General features: G+C 53.9%; 1 protein-coding gene across 1 annotated transcript in view; it reads left to right on the top strand.

The window, feature by feature from the left end:
- Nucleotides 1-16,811, top strand: part of ADAMTS14 (ADAM metallopeptidase with thrombospondin type 1 motif 14) — a 33,400-nt gene extending 16,589 nt beyond the window's left edge. The window contains 18 exon segments of the mRNA XM_030951462.1: nucleotides 1,656-1,803; nucleotides 4,647-4,752; nucleotides 4,850-4,993; nucleotides 5,555-5,687; nucleotides 5,809-5,922; nucleotides 6,093-6,241; nucleotides 6,869-7,044; nucleotides 8,275-8,408; nucleotides 9,284-9,407; nucleotides 9,517-9,597; nucleotides 9,748-9,803; nucleotides 9,805-9,912; nucleotides 10,332-10,497; nucleotides 11,229-11,361; nucleotides 11,492-11,699; nucleotides 12,884-13,010; nucleotides 13,441-13,551; nucleotides 14,044-16,811. Coding sequence (XP_030807322.1) covers nucleotides 1,656-1,803; nucleotides 4,647-4,752; nucleotides 4,850-4,993; nucleotides 5,555-5,687; nucleotides 5,809-5,922; nucleotides 6,093-6,241; nucleotides 6,869-7,044; nucleotides 8,275-8,408; nucleotides 9,284-9,407; nucleotides 9,517-9,597; nucleotides 9,748-9,803; nucleotides 9,805-9,912; nucleotides 10,332-10,497; nucleotides 11,229-11,361; nucleotides 11,492-11,699; nucleotides 12,884-13,010; nucleotides 13,441-13,551; nucleotides 14,044-14,369 — 2,544 coding nt within the window. The 3' untranslated portion in view covers nucleotides 14,370-16,811.
- Nucleotides 16,812-18,501: the final 1,690 nt, after the last annotated feature.

Genomic DNA, 18,501 nt, shown 5'->3' on the forward strand with positions numbered 1-18,501 from the left:
TCTCGTGTGGCTTGGGCATGGCCAGCAAAAGCGTGGGAAGGTTTCCTGAGAAGTTTTCCTGTGGTTTCTCAGGCTGCACTTACTTTTTAAGGCTTGTTTGAGCACAGCAGCCAGACTTTTCTTTAAAACAATGTGATTTTCTGTACTTTTTTGGGGCAAGCCCCTGTCCCACGGGAAGTGTTCTAGCAAGGGTGTTAATGACTCAACACAGTGATGTCTCTGTGTGTGTGTGATCTGCAAATAAGACTGGTTAGGTCTTGGAAAAAAACTTCCTTATTATAGAAATATGCTTGGCTGGCAGAAACCCAACACATCCTGGAGATCCAGGGATGGTTCTGAGGAGCAGGGATAAGGATGGAGGCTGGCCCATTTTTGGAGGCTTCCATGGGACCAGGGGCATCATCTCTAGCTGAGAAAGCCAACAATCCATTTGGCTTCATCCCAGTGACGTTTGTGCTCTGGGCTGGAGGTGGATTTGAGGAGGGGAAGGGATTCAGAGCTGTGGTGATGCAGTGGGGTGGGAGCTGCCAGGTTCTGTTAGGGATGATTTATCCTCCCCAAAGCCAGCTCTGGAGGCAGCTGCTTTGTCCAGTTACGTCACTTCTCAGGTTCAGGGGACGATGTAGAAAATAAGGAATGGATGTTTGAATCCAGGAGAGATCTCAGCTCACTGTTTGGGTATGATGCTTCCTGAGCGAGTCCTCCTGCAGCTTTGTCTTAGTTTGGAAAGACAGGAGTGTGCTAAGGAAGGCATGAGCCTCCCCTGAAATGGAAAATGTAACCCCCTCCCACCTCCAAATTGCTATAAATTTGAAATTAAGGGGCTTTCAGGCAAAGATATGGCAGCAGGAATAACAGTTCTTTATTAGGGAAGAAAATAAAAAGATAAAATAAACAATGCAGTAAACCAAAACAACAGTGACAGAGTCAGAACCCAACCTGACACCCTGTGGGTCAGGCTATTGGTGGCAGTCCCATTGGAAATGTGGCTACAGTCCTCCTGGAGTGTCAGGTGTGGTTCTGCTGGAGCAGGGATCCTGTAGAGAAGGATGTATTCTTCCTCTGAAGATCCAGTGGAAGAGGCAGCTGCTGTTCCTCTGGGGAATCCAGTGGACAAGCCGTGCAGTTATTCCAGAATCTCAGATTATATCTGGGTAGCAATGCTTGGCCCCTCCCTCTGGGCTCACATCTCCCAGGGGGATGCTGTAGTTCTTATCAGTCATGCAGTGACATTCAACAGCCTGTTATCAGCAGATGTCCCCAGGAGGGCAGATTGGTTGTGGAAGAGATAAGGAAAACTGCCCACTGAACAGAAGACAGCTGCCACACAGATGGCAAATAGAATACAGTTTGCTTGGCGATCCAGGACAAGCTTCTTGTCTCCCACTTGGGAGATGAGGAGGAGAGGGAGGAGAAGGAGAGAGAAGGAGAGGAAGATACCTCTACCCTCTCTCAGTTTGGAGCTCCAGCTCCTGACAGCTGCCGGGCATGAAGGAGAATGCGTGAAGATTTGGGAGAGTGAAGGAAATGCTTGTGTTTCCCATCTTCTTCCCCAAACCACCCCACTTGGGACGACACCTCCCTGGCTTGCAGGGGAAGGGCAGCAGCCGCTCCTGCCCTGCCCAGCAGCGGGTTTCTCCTTGTTCTCCCTGCAGTCGGTGAGCCTGATCGAGCGGGGCAATCCGTCGCGCAGCCTGGAGCAGGTGTGCCGCTGGGCGCACTCGCAGCAGCGCCCCGACCCCGCGCACGCCGAGCACCACGACCACGCCGTCTTCCTCACCAGGCAAGATTTTGGGCCTGCAGGTATGCAAGGTACTGTATTTGTCTCGATCAGGTATGTGCAGTCTGCCCGGGGGGAAAAGCCAGCGAGGGGTGAGAGGATTTCCTTGCGAGCACAGTTTCTTGGCCAGTGAGGTCCAGAAAAAGGTTATAAAAATCATTGGGTTTTTTTTCTTCACTTGATGAAGAAGAGAGAGACAGAGAATTAATCCAGAGCGTCAGCCTGAACGGATAAAATGTCTTTATTTATTTATTCTCCTGCTCTTTGATTTCATTTACCATTGGCCCAAAATGCCTTAAAAATATAAAAATAAGATAAAAAAAATGAAATACCACAGGAAGCCCCATGGGGACAATCAATTTATTCTATCCTCTGGAGGACCTTTAAAACCTTTTATATATGGATTTATTTCTTGGACATGGGAGCATTCAATAAACCCTGGGCCAAAGAAGAAGTTCTACTGCAGGCATCTCTCACCCTTTTGGTGCAGAGGTTGTGCTGGTGTGCTCTGAGAAGTTGGAGGCCTTGCTAATAAAAATGTTCAGGAAAGCCTTCTGATGTTTCATGGCTCCATTAGGAAAACAGGTGCTTTGATGTTACCAGGAGAGAGGTGACTTTCCCAGTTCTGAGCCTGCTGCTTCCAAATTCCCATCTCCTCCTTTCCACGCTGGTGGCCAGATCTGGATTTCCGTCAGGAGACTCCATCTGATGCCGTGGATGGGGTGGGTATTGTCACCCTGATCTGTAGCACAGGTCCTCCTGGTGTGCACAGGAGGAAGGAAAGGTGGAGAAGGAAACCTGTCCTAACTTGGATGACCTCTCTGAGAAGGATCCCCCTCAGCAGGAGATGAACCTCCGGAGATATCCAGCTGGAAACCCTCCTGAGTGTGCCAGTGGTCCTGTGGCCACCAAGTAGCAGGCCTTGGGTTGTGCCAAGCTGGTGGCCTGTCCTGGTCTCCTTGTCCAGAGTCACACGGATGCAATACCAGCTTTTGTTTCGTTTTTCTAGACCCTTCCTGGCAAAGTGACTGTGTCCAAAGGCATTGGTGAGAGGACCTTTTTTGGCAGAAGGGGGAGGCTCCCTTGGCTGCCCCTTGGTGGGAAGGAGTCGTGAGATCCCTGGAGTAGCCCTGCTCTAGGGGTGCTCCTTGCAGCAGCTCCTTCCCCTTTTCCCTGTGGATCTGGCTCTCTGCTTGTCACACACCTCCAGGACTTCCTGCAGAATCCCCGTGTCCTTGCCTGGCTGTGCTGCATGGCACAAGCAGCTCCTCATCCACTGGGAATTTCCCTCTGATTGGGCTGCTGGAATAGTAACACCGTGCTTGCTCTTGCCTCTTTTCCCCAAAACAAAGTCCTTGTGGACCCCCAACACCCTGTTAAGCTCAGGGGTGCGTGGAATGAAGGACCAGAGTGTGGCACCACATTATCCCAAATATGCCCTTTGAAGAGAATAGCAGTGGACAGATGGGCTGTGAATTTTAATTGCTGCTGTAGAGGTCTTGTCCCTCTGCAGTGGGTGGCACAGAGGGTGTTCTGGCCTGGGCTGAAGGGTGCTTGTGCTCAGAATTAAATATTTTCCAGGTAGTTGCTTCTCACCATCATTCTCCTGTGGAGAACCTTTTGTACTCCTTCCAATTCTTACTGGAGACTGGAGTCTTCCTCACAAAAACCTGCCTTTGTGAGCATCCACCTTTTCATATTCCTTTGTCCCATCTGCGGCTTCTTTGGTTGGGAATTTATCCAATTTTCATCCTAGACAAAATGAATTTGCCTTCCCCTTGTAGAGAAAGCTTCCCACAGCTTTATTCTTTCTTGTGGAAAGTTTCATGGGGGGTAAAAAAAATCTTTTCAAGTGATTTATCCAGGGCTTGATTTATTACTCTGTGGTTAAACCCCATTATGGGAGTGACTTGGTGTGGATCAAGTATCCCACAAGGATGGGGGGCTCTGTGGACCCCATGGTTTGTAGGGATGTGCATCTCCCTCAGCTCATCAGCACCCCTGTCCTGCTGCTGCCCACTCCTGGCTGGCTGAGCTCTCCCCTTCCAGCATCCCAGTCCCCAGGGCACAGTTATCCAGCATGGTCCTGCCCTGCTTTTGCCTCTCTGACCTTTAAGTCCTCCCTTCACTAACTCGCTTGATGCCAAAAAGGGTCAGCCTCCAAAAAAACCAACACACATAAAAAAAACTTTGGGGAGTAAATTCTGGAGTGTGCCAACAAGTTAATTGAATTGGGCAGAAATAAAGTGAAAAAGAAAGGAAAAGTGACCAAAATGGAGGTGATGTGTTGCTGCCTGGGCTGGGGAAGATTCCTCTGCCCACAGCTGCCCCACTGCACTGCACTTGATCGAGGGCTGGGTCCTGGGGCTGGGGCGGGTGCATGTGCGGGTGTGCCCCGTGGGGAGCAGGGCTGTGGTTTTGGCAGGGCTCTGGGGAGAGCCTCGTGCCTTTTTTCCTCTCTCATTTTCCTTCTTTATTTGTTTTAAATGAAGAGGAATGCGGGGGAGGCCATTCCTGGGCTGGGAGGCCATGGCCACCCACGCTGGCAGGGTGTTGCAGGTGCTGTTCCTGCCCTCCTGCCCGCCCAGGTGTGTTGGCACAAGGGCACAGTGGTGCCAGCAAGCCCCACAGCAACCTCTGCTGGCTTTTGGCACACACTGGTGAGCCAGTCCTTGGGCTGCCACCCAAGTGACCTGGGCAGCCCCTCCTCTTTAGCGCCTTCCCCTCTGTTCTCTGCTGCAGTGAAGCCAGGTTATGCATTTGTGGGTTTCTTTTTTTTCTCTTAATTTTTCATTTTTTCCCCTCCTCTCTCAAAGGTTTTCTCTCTCCTCTCCTCCTCTGTCCTTCCCTCCTGTCTTTGCCCCAGGCTACGCTCCGGTGACAGGGATGTGCCACCCTCTCCGCAGCTGCACTCTCAACCACGAGGACGGCTTCTCCTCGGCCTTCGTGGTGGCCCACGAGACCGGGCACGTGTAAGTCCTGGGGGCAGAGAGAGCTGGCTGCGGTGGTGCCCCTCCCTTTAAAAAGGTGCTGCTGCAGCTGTGAATCCCTTGGGATCTTCCCCTCCAGGCTGGGCATGGAGCACGACGGGCAGGGCAACCGCTGCGCCGACGAGACCAGCATGGGGAGCATCATGGCGCCGCTGGTGCAGGCCGCCTTCCACCGCTACCACTGGTCCCGCTGCAGCAAGCAGGAGCTCAACCGCTACATCCAGTACGCCCCTTCCAGCTGGGGGGGCACGGCCTCCCCTCAGACCCACACTGGGGGCTTTTGGTACCCACAGGGGCTCCCAGGACTGGAGGGCCTCTGGAGACAGGCTGGAACACCCACAGCTGTTCGGCCTGGAGGACAGAAGGCTGCAGGGAGGCCTTGGAGCCTCTTGCAGTGCCCAAAGGCTCCAGAGAGGGACTTTGGACAAGGGGGAATGGCTTCCCACTGACAGAGAGTAGGGTTAGATGGGATATTGGGAAAAAGTTCTTTCCTATGAGGGAGGTGAGGCCCTGGCACAGGCTGCCCAGAAAGGCTGTGGCTGCCCCAGGATCCCTGGAAGTGTCCAAGGCCAGGTTGGACACTGGGGCTTGGGGCAACCTGGTTTAATGGAAGGTGTCCCTGCCCATGGCAGGGGGGTGGAACTCTATGGCCTTGAAGGACCATTCTGACCCAAGCCAGTCTGGGTGTCCATGATAATTCAGATTTCTCAGTCGCTGAATTTGGAGAGCGGCCTGGAGCTGAGGGGTGGGGTGACAGAAGGAAATCCTCTGTCTGACTCTGCAGCTCCTACGACTGCCTCCTGGATGACCCCTTTGAGCACCAGTGGCCCACACTACCCGAGCTGCCAGGAATTAATTATTCCATGGACGAGCAGTGCCGCTTCGACTTCGGCGTGGGCTACAAGACCTGCACGGCGGTGAGTAGGGGCTGCATGGACACGCTGTCCCCCCTCCCCAGGGTCCCCAGCCAGCCTGGCTGCCACCAGCCTGCTGGCACTCGCTGCTGCTGTCCCAGCCCAGCTCCTCTGTGCTCCCCAGTTCCGCACCTTCGACCCCTGCAAGCAGCTGTGGTGCAGCCACCCGGACAACCCCTACTTCTGCAAGACCAAGAAGGGGCCGCCCTTGGATGGCACCGAGTGCTCTCCTGGCAAGGTAGGGGCTGGTGCTGCTTCCTGTGGGAGGGATGTGTCCGAGGGCACCATGAAGGGCACCTTCCTCCCGTGCTGTACCCTTTCTGTAGTGCTGTGGGTGCAGGAGGGCTCTCCACTGGTGCAGAGCACTTTGGAGGAGGCCTGGAACTCATTCCTTCTCCTCCCTTCCAGTGGTGCTTCAAGGGCCACTGCATCTGGAAGACGTCGGAGCAGCCTTACAGCCAGGATGGCAGCTGGAGCTCCTGGTCCAAGTTCGGCTCGTGCTCCAGGACCTGCGGGGGAGGCGTGCGGTCCCGCAGCCGGAGCTGCGACAACCCGCCGTACGTCTGGGCTCTGCCTCCCTCCCTTCTCCCAGCTGGAAGTGCCCACGAGCTGGGGATTCCTGGCTCTTCCCCTTGTAGGCAGGGATGGGGACATCTGTTCCTGTAGGAGCTGTGCTGTTTTATTTGCGGGGTGCCCCGATGAAGGCAGGAATGATGAATCTGGCTCCACGTTCTCAGAAGGCCAATGTATTATTTTATGATACTATATTACATAAAAGAATACTATACTAAACTTTACTAAAGAATACAGAAAGGATACTTACAGAGGGCTAAAAAGATAATAATGAAAACTCATGACTCTTTCCAGAGTCCTGACACAGCTTGGCACTGATTGGCCAATAAATCAAAACAACTCACATGAAACCGATGAAACAACCACCTGTTGGATAAACAATCTCCAAACACATTCCAAAGCGGCGAAACACAGGAGAAGCAATCAGATAATTATTGTTTCCCTTTTTCTCTGAGGCTTGTCAGCTTCCCAGGAGAAAAATCCTGGGTGAAGGGATTTTTCCAGAAAATATGACTGCCACACTGTGCTGTGTGTTCGGGCACTGAGCCGTGCTGGGGTTGAGCACCATCCCCTCTCCAGCCCTCTCACCAGCCACTGGGTTTGTTTTGCAGCCCAGCATACGGAGGGCGCCCGTGCCCGGGAGCCACCTACGAGTACCAGGTGTGCAATGCCGAGGAGTGCCCAGGGCCCTTCCAGGATTTCCGTGCCCAGCAGTGCTCCAAGCGCAACTCCTACTACACCCACCAGAACAGCAAACACTCCTGGCTTCCCTACGAGCACCATGACGGTGAGTGGTGGCGTGGGGGTCCTGGCAAAGGAGCAGCAGCCAGATTCCTCCAGAGGACTCAGCCCTGGTGGCCATCACCCTGGGAGGGAGACTGTGCCAGCTGCACAGATTTTGGATGGTGGGAAGCTCCTGAGCTGGAAACTGTTGTGCAATGAGCCGACATCAGGCAGGCAGCCTTTTAAAATCATAGAAGGGTTGGAAGGGACCTTAAAGATGTTCTCATTCCAACCCTGCAGCCGTGGGCAGGGACACCTTCCACTAGACCAGCTTACTCACAGTTGGTAGAACGCTTCCGGGGATCCAGGGGCAGCCACAGCTCCTCCGGGCACCCTGTGCCAGGGCCTCCCCACCCTCACAATACAGAGTTTCTTCCCAATACCCCATCTAACCCTACCTTCTGACAGTTTGAAGCCATTTCCAGTCTTCACAAGCTGAAGGATGCTTGTGCTCAGAATTAAATATTTTCCAGGGAGTTGCTTCTCACCATCATTCTCCTGTGGAGAACCTTTTGTACTCCTTCCAATTCTTACTGGAGTCTCCCTTACAAAAACCTGCCTTTGTGAGCATCCACCTTTTCATATTCCTTTGTCCCATCTCCCATCTGCAGCTTCTTTGGTTGGGAATTTATCCAATTTTCATCCTAGACAAAATGAATTTTCCTTCCCCTTGTAGAGAAAGCTTCCCACAACTTTATTCTTTCTTGTGGAAAGTTTCATGGGGGTAAAAAAAATCTTTTCAAATGATTTATCCAGGACTTATTACTCTATGGTTAAACCCCATTATGGGGTTTAATGTGTCACACATTTCTTCCTGTCCAAAGTCCCTCTCCAGCTTTCTTGGAGCCCCTTCAGGCACTGGAAGGGGCTCTTAAGTTTCCCTGGAGCCTTCTCTTCTCCAGGCTGAACACCCCCAGCTCTCCCAGCCTGTCTCCAGAGCAGAGCTGCCTACTTGCATTGCAGCCTCATGTAGTGTGTCCTGTCCTTCCCTTAATTTCCTGAGTGTACCAGGCAAAAGTGCAGGCTCTAGAGGCTGCAAATGGTCTTGGGAGATCAGCCACATGAATATCCTGGCCTTTGGAATTGTGGCTGTGCTCAGGGGTACAAGCTGAGATGAGTTTCTGCCTTCACTCACCCTAATGAATTTCCACAACTCCTTTTTCTCCCCCTTCCCACAACTCCTTTTTTCCCCCCACCTCTCTTTTTCTCCCCCTTCCCTTTTCCTGTGCCACAGATGCTCAGAAGTGTGAGCTGATCTGCCAGTCTGAGGGCACGGGGGACGTGGTGTTCATGAACCAGGTCGTTCACGACGGGACCCGCTGCAGCTACCGAGACCCCTACAGCGTCTGCGTCCGGGGCGAGTGCCTGGTGAGGAGCTCCTGTGGGGCTGTCCCTGTGCCCTCCCTGGCCAGGAGGGAGCTCAGCCCCTTAGGGGCACAGGTTTTTCCCCTGGGGACCAAGCCTGTGTGCAGCGAAGGGGATGGCAGAGCGATGGGCTGGGCCCTGTTGCTGATTCCCCGACTTCTGGGACTCTGGCTGGGCCCTCCCTGGGGGCTCCCCTGTCAGGGGAGACCCTCCTGGAGCAGTTTTGTGTCAGGAAAGAGAGATGCACTGGATTTTTTTGGTCTTCAGGTTCTTGCTTATTGTTGTCTTATACAGAGTTTTGCACGCTGTCCACACCAGGCTCAGCGCGCTGGAAAAGCACCACAAAATGGCCAATCTCTTGTTCCAAGGGCTTTTAAAGCTAAACTATCCAATTAAGAGCTGACACCTAGATTATTTTCACTTTTTAACCCAATAACTGATCCCAAAGTGCTGCAATGGGGACTTTTCTGCCCAATTACAAAATGCCACCCAAACCCATGGAGAAGGAGGAAGAAGCATCATGAAGAAGAAACCCAGGATGACACCCTGTGCCCTCCATCTTGCTTCCATCCACAACACACTAAAAATCCCAAAACCTAAATTTCTCAGCAAGTGATACGCTTACACGACTCTTTACAATCTACTTCACACCCTAGTGGATTCTAGTCTATTCTGGAGTTTAGGAAACTTTCTCCATGAATGAGGATCAAAGTCAGTGCTCCCCTGGGGCTCGGGGCACCCCAGAGCAGACAGAGAAATATTCCCAATGCCCTGGGTTGCCACAGGGCTGTAACCCTGGGCTGGGCTGCAGGGCTGTACCCTAGGCTGGGCTGCAGGCATGTAACCCCAGGCTTGTCCTCTCGTCCCCCGGGTGCCAGCACGTCGGCTGTGACAAGGAGGTTGGCTCCCTGAAGCAGGATGACAAGTGTGGGGTCTGCGGGGGGGACAATTCCCACTGCCGGACGGTGAAGGGCACGTTGGCCAAGACACCCAAGCAGCCAGGTGAGAGGGGTGGGTGGGCTTGGAAGCAGACTCACCAGCTGGATTCGTGTGTCCAGTTGGAGAAAACCTGCTCTTGCTCTTCCCTCCATCCTTCTTCCCTCCCTTTCAGGTGTTTTGAAGATGTTTGAGATCCCAGCTGGAGCAAGGCACCTTCAGATAGAGGAGATGGAGCCAGCACCCCACAGCATCGGTGAGCATGCCCTAGTGCACCTCTCCCTTCACCCTTTCCCAACCCTTCTCTCATAATTCCCACCAAAGAGGGTCTTGTTTAGGTCATTCCCACCCTCCAAAGCGAGTTACCAGAGGGAATGATATTGAAAATATCTCCTTTCTCCTCCAGCTGTTAAGAATCAAGCCACAGGGAACTTCATCCTGAATGCCAAGGGCCAAGAAGCCAAAAAGCCAAGTGTTCATTGAGATGGGCTTGGAGTGGGAATACGCGGTGGAACAAGGCAAGGAGAGCCTGAAAACCAGCGGTCCCCTGCACGAGGCCATCAGTGTTCTGGTAAGCCTGGCTGGCACGTGCTCTGGGGGGCTTGGGGACCACTGTCACAGACAGGGGAGCTGGCCTGAGGTGTGATGTGGCAGGTGATGGGAGGATGTGAATGTAGGAAGAGGGCATGTCATTAAATCCAGGGAATGAGCCAGCCGAAAGCAAGGGGTGATGAGCTGTATGAGGGAATGGCACAAGGATGTGTTGCTGCATTTTGCTCTGCAGCAATTGCTTACGACTCCAAATCCCATTTTGGTTATGCTGGTATGTGGGGAATTAGAGATTGGGCTCCCTGGACGTGCAGGGAATGGCAGGTCTGTGCTCCCATCCATCCCCGTGTCCCAGTTTTGGGTGGAGGCCACCTTGCCACGTGGTCCCTTTCCCATGGCATCATTCTTGCCCCTCTCTGACTGCTCCCTCTGTGCCTGCAGGTGGTCCCTCAGGAGGAGGAGGTGAGGAGCAGCCTCATGTACAGGTACATCATCCACGAGGACCTGCTGCCCATGATTGGAAATAACAATGTCCTGCTGGAGGAGATGGATTCCTACGAGTGGGCCCTCAAGAGCTGGTCCCAGTGCTCCAAGGCGTGTGGAGGAGGTAACTTCCTCTTCATAACAGCCTACAGGGCATGCTTGGGGGGTGCTTGGATATGGTAGATGGTGTGTGAGCCCCTTGGGGCATCTCTGGCATGGAGAAATTGTTGCAGAGCAGTTCAAGTGAGCATTTAGCTGGATTTCTTAGAGAAACAGGCTTGCATGTTTGTGTGTGTGTACCTTTGTCTGTCTATCCATAGACCTGCTAGGATTTTTGAATTCCTTGGCTGTTTTTAACTGGATTTGAGCCAAGAAACAGTGATTTTGAAGATGAGCACTACTAAAGTTTGCACAGAAGTAGGTGTGAGGTTTGCTGGTGAAAGCCTCATTTCCATACAGCCACTGGGATCTGACCCTCAGGTTGTGGGGAGCACCTTGTGCTCTGGGGATCAGAGTGCTTTGGGTTGGAAGGAACCTTTAAAGGCCACCTGGCCCAAACCCCTGCCATGGGCTGGGACACTTTCCACGGGATATCTGCCCTCCACAGCAGCCTTGGGACCCTGGGGGTAGATCCAGCAGCCACACAAGCATTGTCAGCAAACCTTGGGTTCTACCTGAGTGGTGACATCTCAGAGCACATATCCCAGCAGGATATGTGGGATATGCAGGATATCCCAGCAGGATATGTGGGATATGCAGGATATCCCAGCAGCATATGAGGCAGAAGAAGGACCTGGGGGATTCTGGAGGGTCTCCCACACCCATCACCTCACTGCCCACACTGTGCCTCCTCAGGCATCCAGTACACCAAGTACGGCTGCCGTCGGAAAAGCGACAACCGGATGGTGCATAGGAACTTCTGTGACAACAGCAAGAAACCAAAGCCAATCCGGAGGCGCTGCAACCTCCAGGAATGCTCCCAGCCCATGTAAGTCCTCTCTGTGTGGCCTGAGGTGCTCCCACTCCTCGTAGGGGCAGTTTGGGGTTGGATTGGGAGCGTTTCCAGTATAAGCATCACCTCAAACGCCTTCTCCTTGTCCATCTCCCCCCGCTGGCAGGTGGGTGGCTGAGGAGTGGGGCGCCTGCAGCCGCTCCTGCGGGAAGCTGGGGGTGCAGGCGCGGGCGGTGCAGTGCATGCAGCGCCTGCAGGACGGCAGCAACCGCACCCTGCACAGCAAGAACTGCCCCGCGCAGCGCCCCGAGACGCGCCGGCCCTGCGGCCGCCTGCCCTGCCCCGCGCAGTGGAGGACAGGAGCCTGGTCCGAGGTGAGGATGGAGGGTATGAGGGTGGTGTCTTGGTTTGGAAAGACAGGAGTCTGCTAAGGAAGGCAGGAGCCTCCCCTGGAATGGAGAATGCAAACCCCACCCCTCTGAATTTCTATTAATTTTAAATTAAGGGGCTCTCAGGCAAAAATATGGGAGCAGGAAATAACAGTTCTTTAATAGGGAAAATGAAAAAAAAATAAAGGATAAAATAAACAATGCAGTCCACTAGAACAACACTGACAGAGTCAGAACCCAACCTGACACCCTGTGGGCCAGGCTGTTGGTGGCAGTCCAATTGGAATTGTGGCTGCAGTCCTCCTGAAGTGTCAGGTGTGGTTCTGTTAGAGCAGGGATCCTGTAGAGGGGGATGTATTCTTCCTCTGAAGATCCAGTGGAAGAAGTGGCAGCTGCTGTTCCTCTGGGGAATCCCGTGGAGAAAGCAGTGCTGGTGTCTCAAAAACCTCTGGATTATATCTGGGTAGCAATGCTTGGCTCCTCCCTCTGGGCTCACATCTCCCAGTGGGATGTTATAGTTCTTATCAGCCATGCAGTGATATTCAATAGTCTGTTATCAGCAGGTGTCCCCTCCCCAGGGAGGTGTGAATGTGGTCACTCAAAGAGAGAGATAAAGCAAACTGCCCACTTGACAAAAGATATTCTGCCATACAGATGGGAATTGAAAACATCTTGCAGGTGGGTGTGAAGGTCAGGTGCTTGTAGGGGTCATGGAGCAGAAGCCTGGAATGGTTTGGTTCAAAGGGAGCTGTAAAGGTCACCTAGTCCAACCCCCATGCCATGGACAGGGACAATTTCCATCAGACCAGGTTGCTCAGAGTCCCACCCAGCCTGGCCTGGGTGGAGATAAGGGTACAAGAGACAGTGATGTTTTCACAGAATCCTGGAGTGGGTTGGGTTGGAAGGGACCTTAAAGCCTATTTCATTCCAGCCCCTTGGTCAGGTCACCTTCTACTAGACCAGGTTGCTCCAAGCCTGGCTTTGAAAACTTCCATGGAAAAATGAGAGAGGGGAGAGCATCCCTGTGCAGAGAGTGTGGGGGTTTGGGAGTCAGGGAGGGAAACCCCACATCAGGAAGCAAAACCCACCTGAGGAACAGTCAGCAGCACATCCTGGGAGACTGTGGAGGCTGTCACTGACTGCCTGTCTGTCTGTCTGTCTGGGCGCAGTGCTCGGTGACCTGCGGGGAAGGCGTCCAGCAGCGGCAGGTGGTGTGCAAGGGCAGTGACAGCGGCGCCCGCTGCGAGGGTGACAAGCCAGAGGCCATCCAGGGCTGCCACGTGGCTGTCTGCCCAGGTGAGAGGAGGAGGAGGAGGAGGAGGAGGTGGCACTGGGATGGGGTATGTGCTGGTGGGGATCAACCCCCATGAATGCCTCCAGCCCATTGTGGCTTCAGGGGCTGCCCAAGGACAAGGTTGGGTTGAACATCCCTGATGTGGCTGGCAGTAAAAAATACTTAAAAGCCAGCCAAAATATTTCCCTTCTCTGCTCTTAGCCCTGGCATTGGCCGGTTTGGGGTTTTCTGGCAGTTTGAACTCGTGATGAGCTGGTGGAGATGGGCACCCTTGAGTTTATCTTGGGTGGGGTTTGAGCGGCTTAAATGCTGGGTGCTTAAGGGATTTAATTTTTAGGGAAATCCCGTAAAACAAACCAAACACCCTCCCGAGGTGTTCTGAGTGCCCTCAGCCTCCCGTGGCTGCTGGGCATTGTGGTGCTCTCTCTGCAGGGAAACTCTCTGGCATCACCACCGGTGCCGATGCCGGTGACCACGGCACGACCAAAGGGCAGCGGGTGCCCCAGGAGGGAGCCAAAAACCCCGTGAGCAAGATCTCCTCCAGTAAGTGCTCGTGTAGGGGCGGTGCTGCCCAGGATCCCCCTCCCGAGGAGCTCCCTGCGGGCCGGGCAGGGCTGGGAGCGCGCCCAGGGCAGTTCCAGCCGCCGCCGCTGCCTCTGCTCCGGAGCGCGGGGCTCCGGTGCCATCTCGTGGGCTGCGAGGTCCTGCAGTTTCCCTCCTGAGCTCCTTTCATGCCCTTTCCTTTTTAACCTTGGCATTTTTTAAGCAGGGAAATGGCTTCTGGTTTTTCCTCCTCGGAGTCCTTCACAGCTGGGGCTCAGTGCATTTTGGTTTGCAGCATCCCTTGCTCTCTGTTTTTTCTCCGTGCACAGAATCCTTCAGGGCTTTGGCTTCATTTTCCAGGTCCCTCTTGCCTGCTTCCTATGTGGCCAGGCAGCACCCTGGGAAGGGTTGTTCCCTTTGGGAATCCCTCGGGAGGGGTGCAGGGCTGGGAGCTCAGTGCCACCTTATTTTGTGCTGCTCTGTCCCTCTCAGGGGAGCCCTGCCTCGGGGACAAGTCCATCTTCTGCCAGATGGAGGTGCTGGCTCGCTACTGCTCCATCCCTGGATACAACAAGCTCTGCTGTGAATCCTGTGGGAAGAAAGCCTCCTCCAGCACGGGCTCAGCCCCTGCCAGCAGCATTCCCCCGGGAACCACCACTGCCAGCCCTGCTCGGGCTCTCCTCCCCTACCCCACCGCCCCAGCTCGGGGCGAGCCCGCTGGGGACCCCACTCTGGCACCCGGGGTATCCAGCAGTGGTGCTTTTCCAGGGGAGCTGCCAGCCCCCAGGGAGCAGGGAAGGGGCCAGGGGGCCAGGTAACCTGCTCAGAACCACCTCCCTGTGAGGCTGGGAAAGCCTTTCTCCCCTTCCCTCCCGTTCTCTCCGCCTTTTTCCTCTCCCCCTATTTCCAGCGATGGTTTTCATGGGTGGCACTGCCAGGTTTGGGAATGAGCTGGCTCCACACCCAGAAATTCCTGGGAAAACCACTCATTTCCCATGGTCCTGCTTGCCCTCCCAGCCATGCCATGGTGCTTTTTGACAGTGCTGTGGGGAAAAAAGGTGGAAAAGAGCAAAAAAAATGCTGTGGGAACACAGGCTGCTTCCTCCCAAGGTGCTAAAAAGATGTGGGAGGGAGATGGCTTTAATGTTGCATTTTCCTTCCCCCTGCTCCAAGCAGCAGCGCAGGATGTGCTGGACAGGAGGGCCTGCCTTGGTGGTTCAGCCCTGGAGCCTGGGGAGAGCAATGGGAGGATCCTGGGAATCTGGTGGGGAAAACTGGAGGGGAGGTGCTGAGGTGAGGAGAGGGGAAATGTGGGGAGATCCCAAACTGCTGCTTTGGGCTGTCCTTGGTGGGGCAGAGAGTTTGGTGAACATGTCTGGGGGAAGGTGGAAGGTGCCAAGCACAGAGCTGCTTCTGTCCTGGAGGCAGGAGATGGTCCAGGAGATTCCAAAGTGAGCAGTAAGAACTGCAGGTCAGACACCAAAAATTGATGTCAGAAATGCCTGTCACCTGGGGGTACTGCCCTTGGCCAGCCCTGAGCTGATACCAGTGCCCAGCATCACCAGGATCACCTTGGAGCCAGTGCCTCTGGGGCAGCAACAGCTTCCAGGGGCAAATGGGAATGACTGAGAAGCCAGGAGAGGATTTTAGGGGCAGTCACAAGGAGAGGAGGGAGCCAAGGATTCACCTGCATCTCTCATTGCTTGGGAAGGGGTGGAGAGGGGGTGATTAATGCTGTCACAAATGATTGTGCCAAGTACTAAACGTTTGCACAGCACTTTAGGAGCCTTGGGCTGCCCTCTCCTTGCTGGGTGTTGGGCCAGCTCTGGGCACAGCGTTTGCCTTGACAAGTTTCAGTCCTCAAAAACCTCCCAAAAATTGTGTCCCTGAGGGGGCTTCCATGGTTTTTGGTACTTAGGGCACCTCTGGGTGCAGTGGCAGGGGGAGCTGAGGGAGGAAGTTTTGGGAACAGGGGGATGGAGTCCCAGGAAGGCAAGGCTTGGCAGGCAGAGCAGTTTGGCACTGCAAAGTGGGATGTCCTTGGGAGCACATGCATGGTGTGGGTGCTGGCCCTGAGGCTGCTGCTTCCCTGGTGTCCAAGGAGCAGGATGTGGCATCCCTAGGGACACTGTGAGCTCTGCAGGGAGCCAGGCCTTGCTGCTGAGGTGGCCAGGGTGATTTCCCCATGGATGGTGGCAGGGTTGAGGTGCTTGCTTTGCCTGGAATGGATGGAGGCCCCTCTGCATTCTGGATGTTCTAAGCATTGCTCCCCCAGAGCTGCCCCACACTCTCCTGCTGCTGAGGCACAGCTGGACGAGCATTTTCCCAACTCCTCTTAAAGCACCTCAGGCTGGAGGTCCTTGGCCTCCTGGGGGCTGCCCTTTGGCCTTAGGTGGGCATCCCAGAGCCTGGAACAAAGCCCCCCGTCTGTCTGAGCCACACAGCTGGCACACCTCGTGGCACTGGGCACGTGGAGGGTGCTGTGGAGTGCCCAGACCCAGGACAGGCAGGTATTGGCACCCACAGGGGATCCTGTGGGGATACCAGCGTGGGGTTCATCCCTTGGGATGCCTCCACCCCTGCCATGCCCCTCACCAGCCCCTCCATGGGCGTGCCAGCGTTTATTTATTGTGCCAAAGATAACGCTTTGTTTGCTCTCCAAGGAGCATAACAAAAAGACCTTCTTTCTCCTCAAAAATGGGCTGTGATGTCCTTCCTCCAAAATTCCCAGCTGCTCCCCTCCTTTCCTTGCTGGCCTAGGCTTTGGTGCTTTATTGCTCTAGGAATATTTGCAGTGGTCCCTCCCTACGCCTCAGTGCCTGGGGGTGTCTGGGCAGGGGGCTGCGCTGCAGGTGCTGATCCTGACCTCGGGATCACCTGAGAGCTGGGGGAGATCTAAAGCAGGCTGGGATAACCTCCCCCAGCAGCTGAGGGTGGTGCTGGTGCTGCAGGGCTGGCACCCAGCGCTGCGCGTCTCCTGGAATCCTGGGGTGCTTTGGGTTGGGAGGAGCTGTAAAGCTCATGTTGTTCCAGCCCTCCTCACCTTCCACTAGACCAGGCTGCTCCATCCTGGCCTTGAACACTTCCAGGGATCCAGGGGGATTTGTTCCAGGCTGAGCTGGGGTGGCTCTGTCCTGTCTCCAGGAGGAGAGGATGGTGGGTGCATGGAGTCGTTCCTGTGCTGTAACCTTGTCCAGTGTTACCATGATGTATAAAGTTTTGTACATACGAGATTCAGAGCTTTTTAACTTTTAATATTTATTAATTTTGTTGGGTTTTTTTTTTTTTTTTTTTTGGAACTCTAACATAATGTAAAAAAAATAAAAATAAATCTACATAAAAATCTCTCGCTGTTGATGTGTTTTGGGGATGTGTGTGTGGAGGGGGAAATATGAGCATGACCCATGGGTGGTTGTTGAAATGGATTTACTTGGTGTTACTTCAACCCAGCCCCTCCTCTATCAGCCAGAATTTCACATTGCTGCTTTGAGGAGGAAGAAAATCTCTAGAGATACACATATATAGATACACACATAGAAATGGTTAAACCAGTGGAAAAATAAATATTGATGTTTCACTGGTTCAGGCCTAAAAGAGCCCCTGATGCCATGGCCAGGTAAAAAATGTTGGGAGGTGAAACCAGGGTAGGGATGAGGCCTGAGAGAAGTGCCAGGGTGTGTTTTGGCAGCCCCCCCTTTTCCTGCTTGATGCCAAAACCCAGCTCCTCTTGCTGGGGTTTTTAGGGAAGCTCTCTTACAAGGTTTGGTGCTGCCTCAGTTGTCCCAGCTCATGGATGCTCCACTCCATCCTCAGAGCAGCAGTTCCCTCTCAAGGACCACTCCTGCCCTGCTTCCTGCCCTTTGCATGCAGGGCAGGGCTGGGAGGGGACACTTGAGTGGTCCCCAGGGCCACTTTTTGTCAAGGACCATGGTGGCAATGGCCAGCTGGTGGCACCTGCACGGCAGGGAGGTGAGAACATCGTGGCTTTGCCCTCAGGGCTGTGGGAGCTGCTCTGAAGTCACCTCACACAAATTGGTGCTTCCCGTGGAAACTTCACATGTGTTGGTGATTGACTTCACTGCGATTGACAATTTGCTTCACTGGTGGCCATTGGTGCTGCTGTAATCCCTCAAAAAAGGCTTTATTTTCCTCTTTGCTGCTTTACACCCTTTCAAGTGTGTCCTGCAGCCCTGTGGTTCTCAGAGTGGTGGTGGAATCACTACATCTCTTGGTGTAATGAAGTCACTCTGTCCTTCCCCTTGTGCTTTTCATGGTCCCTCCCAAAAGGTGAAACCCAAACCCCACCAGGTCATTCCTTAAATCCCAGCCACACTGGATTCCTCTGGATCTTTGCAGTGCCTGCTTTTACAAGTGCTCTGCAAACCCTGCTTGGATTAAAAAAAAAACCTCTTAAAAAAACTCTTCCACCTCTCTCTTGGGTGCTTCCACACAGCGTCACTACAGCTCATCACACCTTCAGCTCCTTAGGCTGCAGCAGCCGCAGTATTTGGGCAAGGAGGGATTTGGGGGTTTGTAAGGGAGAGGAGAGGCTTGCAGCTGGTGTGGTTGAGGCTTTTCTTGCTGGGATGGCCAGGCCAGGCCAGGTTGGATGGCTCTTGGAGCAACTTGGTCTGGTGGAGGATGCCCTGCCCATGGCAGGAGGTGGAATGAGATGAGATTTAAAGTTCTTTCCAACCCAAACCAATCAGGGATTTGGGCTCTGTGAGATGGGGCAGAGCAGGTGCTTGTCCCCACCAGAACTGGAATTATGGCTGTGTCTCACCTTCTTCACTGCTCATTTTCCTGCTGCAGTTATTGCATCCCTTCAATACTCACCCTCTTGGCCAGGGTTGGAGTGGGTGGAACAGTTTTCTAGGAAAGCTTCAGCTTTCTTTCCCGTGGCTTTTGCCAAAGGATTTAATCTCAGCCTCGTTGGCTCAGCTCAGCCAT

The sequence above is a fragment of the Camarhynchus parvulus genome, chromosome 6 (assembly GCF_901933205.1).
Source record: "Camarhynchus parvulus chromosome 6, STF_HiC, whole genome shotgun sequence".
NCBI lineage: Eukaryota > Metazoa > Chordata > Aves > Passeriformes > Thraupidae > Camarhynchus > Camarhynchus parvulus.